This window comes from Myotis nattereri (genome assembly GCF_964212035.1).
Source record: "Myotis nattereri genome assembly, chromosome: 2".
Taxonomy (NCBI): Eukaryota; Metazoa; Chordata; class Mammalia; order Chiroptera; family Vespertilionidae; genus Myotis; species Myotis nattereri.
This window is the reverse complement of record NC_138076.1, coordinates 50,075,480-50,086,783: the sequence shown is the minus strand read 5'-3', so window position 1 is coordinate 50,086,783 and position 11,304 is coordinate 50,075,480. Positions and strand designations below refer to the sequence as shown.

General features: G+C 48.7%; 1 protein-coding gene across 2 annotated transcripts; it reads left to right on the top strand.

Moving 5' to 3' along the window:
- Positions 1-796: 796 nt before the first annotated feature.
- On the top strand, positions 797-9,267 carry SLITRK5 (SLIT and NTRK like family member 5; the record flags this gene model as incomplete). 2 transcript variants are annotated; one of them, XM_081082386.1, is made up of 3 exons in its annotated part: positions 797-863; positions 4,158-7,100; positions 8,171-9,267. In XM_081082386.1, the coding sequence occupies 2 exons, from the start codon at positions 797-799 to the stop codon at positions 7,037-7,039; spliced, it is 2,949 nt and encodes a 982-aa protein (XP_080938512.1). In that variant the 3' UTR covers positions 7,040-7,100; positions 8,171-9,267. The 2 variants fall into 2 exon arrangements, 1 of the variants encoding a protein (XP_080938512.1); XR_013995484.1 differs by lacking the exons at positions 797-863; positions 4,158-7,100 and adding an exon at positions 7,134-7,191.
- Between the last annotated feature and the right edge of the window lie 2,037 nt (positions 9,268-11,304).

Below are 11,304 nucleotides of genomic sequence, written 5' to 3'. Positions count from 1 at the left end.
GGTTATTTTCACTCCTCCCTTTCTTTCAATCCGAGGATTGCACAGTCCCACGTTCGCGTTACGCACATGGTCCAAGACTCCTCTCTGTCTCCTGCAAATGTGACATCCAAGGGGGGCTCCGGTTGCGCCGCCCGAGCCCAGCCAGGGACGCCTCCGCCCTCGGCTGCCACCTATCGGCCACGGAGCGCCCGCTTTGCCGAGGGCCCACCATGTCTGCTGCAGCTTGGCTCGCACCGGCCGCGCGACAATAAACAAGCGCCCTGGACGGGGCCCTGCGCCCGCCCCGGAGCAGCTGCCTCAGAGACCCCGGCGATGCCGACCGCGCCGCCACCGCCTCGGCGCCCGGGAGGGAAGACGCGACTTTCTCTGAGTTCTTTAGAGTCGCCGGGCTGCCGGGACACGCCACAGGCGTAGAACAACGACTGCTCCTGTCCCCCCACCAGACCACCCAAAGGATGTCGGAGATAGACAGTTCCAAATAATGACCATCGATCGTGTGCTGCATCTGGGAAAGGGATAGGAAAAAATATAGAAAATAACCTGCACACAGCGGAAGCGCTGAAACCGCCAGGAGGATGCGGGAGCCGTACAGACACTAAGTGGGGACCGCGGCGGCGGCGGCGGCGGCTGCAGCGGGTTCCGCACGGGGAGAGCGGCGGCGGCTTCCCAGCGCGGTGGTCGCCTCGACGCAGGGGGGTGGGAGGACTGCGCCGGGGGCGAGGACCGTGCAGGAAGCCGCAGCCGCCGCGGGAGCCGCCGGAGGGCCGGGGCCACCTTCACTCGCCCCCTCACTACCATGTACAGCGTGCGCTGCAAGAAGAAGGCGGGCGATGCATGCACACCCCCGCGCCCCACTCCCTCCGGCTCGTCCCCGAGCGTGCGCCACTGACCAGGGGGGAATGTGGTGAAGACACTCGGGAGGAGAGCCGAGGGGGGAGGGGAGGGCCGGCCGGCGCGAACCCTGGCCGGAGGGTGCGAGGAGCCCTAGGCGGCCGGAGGGGGCGGCGGCGGCGGCGGCTGCTGGCAGGACGAAAGTTGCCCCCGATGCAGATGGCAACTGTAAGTACCCTCCCGGGGTGTGCGGGGAGGGATCCGGGGGACCCCGGGATCGCGTTGGGGCGCGATGGGGAGCGAGTGCACGAGTGAACGTGAGTGTGAGCGGGTGCGAGTGGCGCGCGGGGCTGACCGTCACGTTGAAGGTGCCGGCGGGGCCAGGCAGCCTTCTCCGCGCCCCCCTCCTCCCCCGGCTCCCTCCCCGCCCCGCCCGGCCCCTGTTCACCGCCCCTGCCGCGCGGCGCCTCTACAGCGGTCCGCTGCCGCCCCCTCCCCCGCCCTCCCCTGCCCGCTGCTCGCTATCGCCCCCCTCCACCCACCCACCCCCCCACCTCCCCACCCCCGGCCCGCTCCGACTACTGCGGAGAGCGGCCGGGAGAGCCGTTCGGGGAGCCCCGAAAACCGCGGTCGCCACCGCGGCGGCGGCCCCGGGCTGGCGGCGTGCGGGCGCCTCTCCTCCAGCCGCGCGCACGGCTCTGATCGGCGCCAACTCGCCCCGTTTGGGCTGGAGAAACCCAGCGCACACCCCGAAGAGGTATTTTTTTAGAGGGTGGCTACAATGAGTGGGCCCTGGAGATGTGAGACGGGGTAAGTCGGCCGTTTACTTTGCAAAAGAGGCTCGTGTGTGTGTGTGTGTGTGTGTGTGTGTGTGTGTGTGGCGACGGGGTGGCTTTTTTCCCTCCCTCTCCTCCCTCCCCTCCTTCCTCCCCTTCTCCTTCCTTAGCTTTGGGGCGGGGTGGGGGAGGGGGAGCTTCGCGTCTTGGAACTCCTGGTGCTTGTGCCTGGGCCGCTGTGGGAACAGCTGTGCCCTGATCGGCGGGGCCGGCCTGGGTGCTGGGCACCAGCCCGCGCGGCTCCGAGCTGCTGAAGGGTGATGCGCAGGGCGGTGAACCGCGGTCTAAATTCTTGGGGGGAAAGCAAACACAGCCCCCCCCCCAAAATAAAAAAAAAAAAATCTGATCAGCTGAGAATGTGCAGCGCACCCGCGAATTTACATCGAAGGTGCGTTTCCGTGTCAGAATGTCAGCCTTACCCGCTCATGCAACTTTTATTTTCTCAAATTGTCGGGCTCCTTGGCTGGCGAGCAGGAGGAGGAAGGGAGCGGGGTGAGAGGAAGCCCTGCGACCCTGGCTAACCAGAACTGAATTAAAGTTGCGGACGCTCGAGTTTCCTACCGGCTGGACACAATTTGCCATGGGCTGTCGGAAGGGGTGGGAGGGGAATGGGGGCGGGAAAGCACCGGGAGGGAGGGGGAGGGAGGGGGAGGGGACGCAGCCGGGCTGAATGGATGTGCAGATTTGATCCAGCGGAGAACCGAAATTTCAAGGTAAACATTTCGCTTTCCTAGTGGGTGTGTTTTTCCGCTTTGAAGCCAGGACGTGTTCGCCGTGGCGTTGGGAGGTCGAGGGTACTTGCGAGTATCCCTGCCCTGTGATTCCGGTTCTTCCCTGCACGTCTGGGTGGCCGCCCGCGAATGATTCGCAGGCGCCCTCTCACATGTGCGTGTGAATGCGGGGGCTCCGGATAACATGGGCTGGATCCGGCTCGGGGATCCAAACCGAGGTCTCCGTGCTTGAACCCATGACTCCGAAATGTCTTGGCTCTAGTTTTGGGTTGCGATTCGACACCCGACTTGGGTGGTGGCGTGGCAAAGGCGAGGGTGACCAAAGGCGAGGCATTGGTTCCCCCGGCAGCGGATTTCCACCGAGCTTCCCCTCCCTCCCACCAACGCAACACGCACTCACACACATTCACACACTCGCTCCATTTATGTTCTTTCTCCTGTGAGTACTGCTGTCGAGTCGAAGTAGGAAGTCGAAGGAAGCCTTTAAGCCAGGGGACAAAAAGAAAGCAAGAAAGAAAGGGGGGAGGGGATCAGATGGATTCCTTGGGGAAATGAGACTGGGATATGTAAGCACTGACCTATGTCACTTGCTGTTCTTCCCTCCTTTCTATTTTGTCTTTAATCAGCCCAAGTGCCCTTTCCCCAAGGGGAGGGGTGGGGGGAAGGACTAGGGTAAAGCATTGACAATTAAACGTAGTAAGCAACTCCCACAATGGGGTTTCTGGCACTGTCGTAGTTAGCCCAAATCTTGCTAAATCAATGGGGTTAATTTTGTATACCATGGCAATCAGACGTGCAGCCCCAGGTAAGGGGGGTGGGGGGTGGCCCTGGCCCTTGGTGTACTTTTAGCTCATTCCGGGTAAGCAGTTGGAATGTCCTCCTTAAACTCCAGGTATGGGAAGGTGTTCTGGGATTGCGGATGCCTTCGCAGAGCTCTTTGCAATCCACGGTGCAGAACTATTTCCGTGGCTGAGGGATGCGGTTTGGTAGCGTCGCTGACATGATCAATGAGGAGTGGATGCAGGGCGCTCTCTGAGAAGCACTGTTAAGTGGCACCGTGCATGCAATTAGGATGCTGATGTGCTTAATAGCTTGGGTAGCGAAGTCCAGCATCAAAGCCAGCACGCTCTCCTTTTTCTCCCCTGAAGCTCCCCGAAGACAATTGGAGATTTAAGAGCTTCTTTGGGGTCCTTTTGATGCATTGTCTTACATCCTTTGTGACTCTGAAAAGTATCCTTTAGGTCCCACCTTGTCATCTTGTGGCTCCCTGCCTTTCTGTGAAGACGGGAGAGCTTCACTGTGAACTGTTCACTGAAGAGATTCTGAAAGAAGGGCAGAGTGGCTGGGGATAGGTGAGGTGGGGAACGTTGTAAAATGGTGCGCTTTTTTTTTTTTTCCCCCTCTTAAATTAGAACCATGAAACTGAACTGACAGCCATTTTATGTATCCTTATGGGTTGGTTTTGAAAAGGGAGGGGGGCATAGGAAGCACACAAAAATGGAACATTATCTAACCCGCCCTGATCTTGTAGAGAGCAGCATTTCCTGTTGTGCTCATTAGGAAATGAAATCAACATTGAAATCAAAATGATTATCAGATTTTAGTAAAGTCTGGAAATGTCCATGTTGGAGAGGGGGTGTCATTCATAGCCCCTCCTACTGCATTTCCGAGAAACAGTACCAGGGAAAAGAGACTTTCTGAGCGATCCCTTAAATTCTTGTCATATTCTGTTGTTTCCTTTCTCCTCTCTCCCTTGCAGGAGGTAAAATGCACCCTTGCTGCCCCCTGGTAACTTTGGAACAGGACCTCCACAGAAAAATGCATAGCTGGATGCTGCAGACTCTAGCATTTGCTCTAACATCTCTCGTCCTTTCGTGTGCAGAAACCATCGATTATTATGGGGAAATCTGTGACAATGCATGTCCTTGTGAGGAGAAGGACGGCATTTTAACTGTGAGCTGTGAAAACCGAGGGATCATCAGCCTCTCTGAGATTAGCCCACCCCGCTTCCCAGTCTACCACCTCTTGCTGTCTGGAAACCTTCTGAACCGTCTCTATCCCAATGAGTTTGTCAACTACACCGGCGCTTCAATTTTGCATCTGGGTAGCAACGTGATCCAGGACATTGAGACGGGGGCTTTCCATGGGCTTAGGGGTTTAAGGAGACTGCATCTGAACAATAATAAGCTGGAACTTCTGCGGGATGATATATTCCTTGGTTTGGAGAGCCTGGAGTACCTACAGGTCGATTATAATTACATCAGTGTCATTGAACCCAATGCTTTTGGGAAACTGCATTTGTTGCAGGTGCTTATCCTCAATGATAATCTCTTGTCCAGTTTACCCAACAACCTTTTCCGTTTTGTGCCCTTAACGCACTTGGACCTGCGGGGGAACCGGCTGAAACTTCTGCCCTATGTGGGGCTGCTGCAGCACATGGATAAAGTTGTGGAGTTACAGCTGGAGGAAAACCCCTGGAACTGCTCCTGTGAGCTGATCTCCCTGAAGGATTGGCTGGACAGCATCTCCTACTCGGCCCTGGTGGGGGATGTGGTTTGTGAGACGCCCTTCCGCTTACATGGGCGGGACTTGGACGAAGTGTCCAAGCAGGAACTTTGCCCCAGGAAACTTATTTCAGACTACGAGATGAGGCCGCAGACGCCTTTGAGCACCACGGGGTACTTACACACCACCCCAGCTTCGGTGAATTCCGTGGCCACTTCGTCCTCTGCTGTTTACAAACCTCCCTTGAAGACCCCTAAGGGGACACGCCAACCCAACAAGCCCAGGGTGCGCCCCACCTCTAGGCAGCCATTCAAAGACTTGAGCTCCAGCAATTCTGGCCCCAGCATCGCCTACCAGACCAAATCTCCCGTGCCTTTGGAGTGCCCCACCCAGTGCTACTGCAACCTGCAAATCTCCGATCTGGGCCTCAATGTCAACTGCCAGGAGCGAAAGATCGAGAGCATCGCAGAGCTGCAGCCCAAGCCCTACAATCCCAAGAAAATGTATCTGACGGAGAACTACATCGCGGTGGTGCGCAGGAGCGACTTCCTGGAGGCCACGGGGCTGGACCTCCTACACTTGGGCAACAACCGCATTTCCATGATCCAGGACCACGCCTTCGGAGATCTCACCAACCTGAGGCGCCTCTACCTGAACGGCAACAGGATCGAGAGGCTGGGCCCAGAGCTGTTCTATGGCCTGCAGAGCCTGCAGTATCTCTTCCTCCAGTACAATCTCATTCGTGAGATTCAGCCTGGGACCTTTGATCCGGTCCCCAACCTCCAGCTGCTATTTCTCAATAATAACCTCCTGCAGACCATGCCCCCGGGCGTCTTCTCCAGCCTGACCCTCCTCAGGCTGAACCTGAGGAGTAACCACTTCACCTCCTTGCCGGTGAGTGGCGTCCTGGACCAGCTGAAGTCACTCATCCAAATCGACCTCCACGACAACCCTTGGGATTGCACCTGCGACGTGGTGGGCATGAAGCTGTGGGTCGAGCAGCTCAAAGTGGGCGTCTTGGTGGACGAAGTCATCTGCAAGGCGCCCAAGAACTTCGCTGAGACGGACATGCGCTCCATTAAGTCGGAGCTGCTGTGCCCAGACTACTCGGACGTGGTGGTTTCCACGCCCACGCCCTCCTCCATCCAGGTCCCCTCCAGAACCAGCGCGGTGACCCCCACCGTGCGGCTGAACAGCACCGGGGGCCCCGCGGGCTTGGGCGCGGGCGGAGGCGCGTCCTCCGTGCCCTTGTCCGTGCTGATCCTCAGCCTGCTGCTGGTTTTCATCATGTCTGTCTTCGTGGCCGCGGGGCTCTTTGTGCTGGTGATGAAGCGCAGGAAGAAGAACCAGAGCGACCCCGCCAGCACCCACAATTCCGACGTGAGCTCCTTCAACATGCAGTACAGCGTGTACGGCGGCAGCGGAGGGGCCGGCGGCCACCCCCACGCGCACGTGCACCACCGCGGGCCCTCGCTGCCCAAGGTGAAGACGCCCGCGGGCCACGTGTACGAGTACATCCCCCACCCCCTGGGCCACATGTGCAAAAACCCCATCTACCGCTCCCGCGAGGGCAACTCCGTGGAGGATTACAAAGACCTGCACGAGCTCAAGGTCACCTACAGCGGCAACCACCACCTGCAGCAGCCGCCGCCGCCGCCGCCGCCGCCGCCGCCCCAGCCGCAGCCCCCGCCGCCGCCGCAGCTGCAGCCGGCGGAGGAGGAGAGGCGGGAAGGCCACCACTTGCGGAGCCCGGCCTACAGCGTCAGCACCATCGAGCCCCGGGAGGACCTGTTGTCCCCGGTGCAGGACGCCGACCGCTTCTACCGGGGCATTTTAGAGCCAGACAAGCACTGCTCCACCGCCCCCGCCGGCAGCAGCCTCCCGGAATATCCCAAATTCCCGTGCAGCCCCGCTGCCTACACCTTCTCCCCCAACTATGACCTGAGGCGCCCCCACCAGTATTTGCACCCGGGGGCCGGGGACAGCCGGCTGCGGGAACCGGTGCTCTACAGCCCCCCCAGTGCTGTCTTTGTAGAACCCAACCGGAACGAGTATCTGGAGTTAAAAGCAAAACTAAACGTTGAGCCGGACTACCTCGAAGTGCTGGAAAAACAAACCACATTTAGCCAGTTCTAAAAGCAAAGAAACTCCCTTGGAGCTTTTGCGTTTAAAACAAACAAGCAAGCCGATACACACGGTGAACATGTTTGATTAATTATGTTGTTTCAACGTTTAGAGTGAAGTGCCTTGGCACGAGATTCTTAGCTTCGGCGGAAGATACTGAAAGGGTGTGCAATTTCCTTTTAATTTTACACGTGGGGAAGCGTTTGTGTAAACAGGGCACATCCCTTTCTCTGGCGTGTCGGGGAGGAGAGGAGTAGGGGTTTTTGGAAGGCAAGTTGATGCACGGGTGACTTTTGAAAGGTAGCAGTCATTTTTCTAGTGGTTGGAAGTGCTAAGAATGGTGGAAGATGACAGCGCATAGATTCTACTCTGTCTCTTTCGCTCCCTTCTCCCCTCCCTTTCTTCCCCTTTAAGCCGCGGGTGGGTCTACATGGCTTTTGTGGAGAGATTAGCACACCCCAACTTTAATAGAAAGTTCATTCTCTTCTTTTCCTCTTTCTCCTCCCCCTCCCGCTCTCTGCTTCCTTGCTCCCTCCTCTCTCATTCCTTTTCTTTCTTTTAAAAGGATGTGTTTGTATGCATTCTGGACATTTGAATTAAAAACAAAAGTGTTGTGATCTCGAAAGGATCACCATAGATGTGGACAAATCATTAAAATTACAGAGCTATATGATCCATAATTGATTAGTCAAAATAACTTATTGATGAAATATACAAATATTTTATTGTAGCACCTATTTTTATATGCACATTTAGCATTTCTCTTTCCGTCACTATTTAGCCTATGATTTCCACAGAGGTGTCACACTATGTTAGAAGCTGCATTTCCAAATTCTGAAGTGATATCAGGAAGGCATTTTAAACCACTCAAAATATGGAGAACTTAATGACAATTTTAAAGCCAGTGCAACCCACCCAATTGGATCTGTAATTTAAAAAAAAACACCTGATTGTACCCCAATATATATTAAAATATTAGGGCAATTAATTGGGCCATTTGGGTGAGAATCAGGTGCAAGTTTTGGGTTTTATTAGAGAAGATTTCAAAGTATTTTTTATCAGTCAACCAAAATGATGTATTGATTTGACTACTATTGTAGCCGATTTTTGATTGTTTAACCAAACACCGTTGCATTTGTACAGATCCACGTGTTCTAGCACCTCAGAAGACCAAATGATGGACTGTACAAATCCCTATACAATGTCTTTATCCCTCTGGGCAGCAAGCAATGATGATAACCACAAACAGGATCTCTGTAAGATGGGGCTATTGTTGTTACAGTCTTATATGTATCCCAGCACATGTAATTTTTTAAATAGTTTCTGAATAAACACTTGATAACTATGTCAAATATGAGGAATTGAAGTAATGATTACTTAAAGTGCAAAAGAACTAGCTGTGTGAGTGACTGAATCTCCATTATTAACAATTTAGGACAAAAAAACTATCAAATTTAAAAATATATAGATGTTATTACACCTATGGTGGTTCACAGAATTATGTTTTTCTAAGTGTGTCATTTAATGTGTTTATTAATGAAATTTTAACTGTATACTTCTTTTCCTTATTGAAGTATTCATCTAATACATGGAGCATGGTAAGTAATATATTGCATATTCATTTTATTTCCAATATTGTGTGTTTTTGTCATGTCAATATTACTTATTTAGTCTACAGGTTTCCATAGTTTCATAATTTTACCTGCATAAAATTACCTTCAACAATTATGAAGGATACTTTATCTCAAGTTTATCCATGTCCTAAATGTTCATACTGTTGGCAGGGATAAGCCGTCCACCTCTGAGTAAGGTTTGCCAGTGAACTGAGATCCATATTTAAGGGTAGTAAATGTTTGAATTAACCTGAAACCTAAAGAGCTTTGTGTTTCATTGCTATTGGTGGGTCTTCCCATAATCTCACCTGAAATGTGTACAACATCAAGGACTGTTCATGAACTTTATGTTTAAAGAACATTTTCCATGGCATTCTGCCACAAAGAGGCAGCATTCACCCATGAGTAAATTGACAGTAACTGCTTGAATTCAGGTTGAACAGGTGATAATAGTTTTCCTGAGGATATATATATATAGCAAGTGAAGTAAACTATTCCCATTCTGTGCAACATTTTCCCTTCCAAATTCTTTTCAAAGGAAAAGTAACAAGATTAATGATGCCATGTGATATCATGAAATATTAAAAATGTATCTTACTTTTCATCTACCTCCTCCATACTAAATTCAGGATTAAAAAAGAAAAATAAGTAGCAGCATTTGCTTTCACAGTTGGGGCTGTAATTAATTTATCTTCATTATGGGAGTTATTTTTCTTTTAAAAATGTTAAAATCACTTCCTCAATATTATATGTAGATATGGAGGGGTTGTATAAATTACAAAATGCAAAGTGGAAACCTCCATGTAACTAGGTGTTTTTTTCTCAATTAATGCATAAAATAGGAAATAAGAATTACATGAAATTAAAGATGTAACTTCCAAAAAAATTCTGTGATGCATTTCAAAGATTTACAAAATAATATTTCAAACTAGCACTATAGTGTATAACCTTGTCACATACCCTCTTTTTAGCTAGTTTATTTATACCTCTATTGCTCATAAGGTGCCCAACATTATTTTAAATCTCAAAAATAATTATATGATTTATTATATTTACTAAATGTATTAAGAAGATAAAATAAACATAATTTCCCTAATATACTTGAATTTTTTTTAAAAATGTACAATCATGAAACTAGGATAAAATTAAAAATTAATTATTTTTCCTCTTTACATGATTTCCTGTCAATACAGTACATAAACAATAGAACATAAGTTGTGTGGTTTTGAATATTTGATTTTTGTTTTTTGAGAATGTTCACTGAACAAATTGGGCATATCAGTCGTATATGATTGAAGTAATGGTCCCTGCATACACTCTCTTCATAGAATTTGGGAGAACAACATATGTAATGTTTTAGGCATCAATTAAAATTTGGATGCAAACTAAGCTTATTTTTTGTGCTTGTTCTATTTTATATGTTGTGTAATCTCATACAGATATATTTCTAGGTAGATATCATAAAATCTTATTTTTATCTATGAATGATTATAGTGTAAATACTTAAATTATTTCAGAGAAAATAAATGTATTCTATGTAAATGTGGATAATTTGTATGCTAATAGTCAAAATCATTTATAGCCAAACTTGATTGAAGTTATGAGTTAATCAACTTTAGCATAAATATCATACTTGGAACACATCTTTTTTTTAGGAAGAGTATCACCTTTAACTATGTGAGGTGGAAAATTTTGGTGAATGTCCTGGATATCCAAGTCAGTCCCACTACTGTTTCCTCAATAGCAATTAGGAAAATTAAACTATTGGATAATGAAAGCATACACACATAATGCAGAAAAAGTTAGAATTTAAGACCTTGATCTAATATACCAGTTTCTTGCCCTACATCTTTAGTTCTAGTCTTGTTACTAAGTTATGTTGTTAACAAATTATTCACATTAAATATATGTAATTTTATTTCCATAATCTAACATTTTTACTTCCTCTTTTCTTTCTTCCTTTTTTTTTTTTTAAGATCTCCCCCTTTCCTTCCTCCTTCCCTCTTCTTATGCTCTCTCTTCATTATTTTTCAGTAGGTCAAGGGAAAGAGTGAGAATAGTTCAGTCCTTGTTTGAAATGCCAAAAACTGCCTACTTAAGTTCAAGAGCTCAATAGATTGTTTCCAAAGTCACACAACTCCAAATTAAGGAAAATAAAGCAGACCACAAATAGGTTTCTAATTTTTTTTTGGAACTATCCATTTGTACTTTTCAGGTGCCTCCAAATTAAAATATTTTCAGGGGTGGCAAAATATTTGGTATAATTTTAAGAATAAATTTTATACTGAGAAAGAACTAAAAATAATAAAAGAACCAATTTAAATGCTAGAACAAAAGAACATTTAAGGAATAAAATGTTGTGAAAGTGGTAATTAAACTATTGTTAAATTAACTATTTCACTTATGGATAATGTTCCTCAAAACCTTTTAAGTTCTCTACATTTTTTCAAATACAAATATATGACAATAAAATCAAAGTAGTTGGATTGCCATTAGTCATGTGCATAAAAATAATTACCATCTATATTTACAGGAACCTTATGTAATTAATATTACATTTGGCAACTGTGCATTTTATCATTAATTTAATTTAATACCTTTCTATAAATATTATATTTCCCTCATTATATGTTGCATGTATGTGGCATACATAATATACGAATT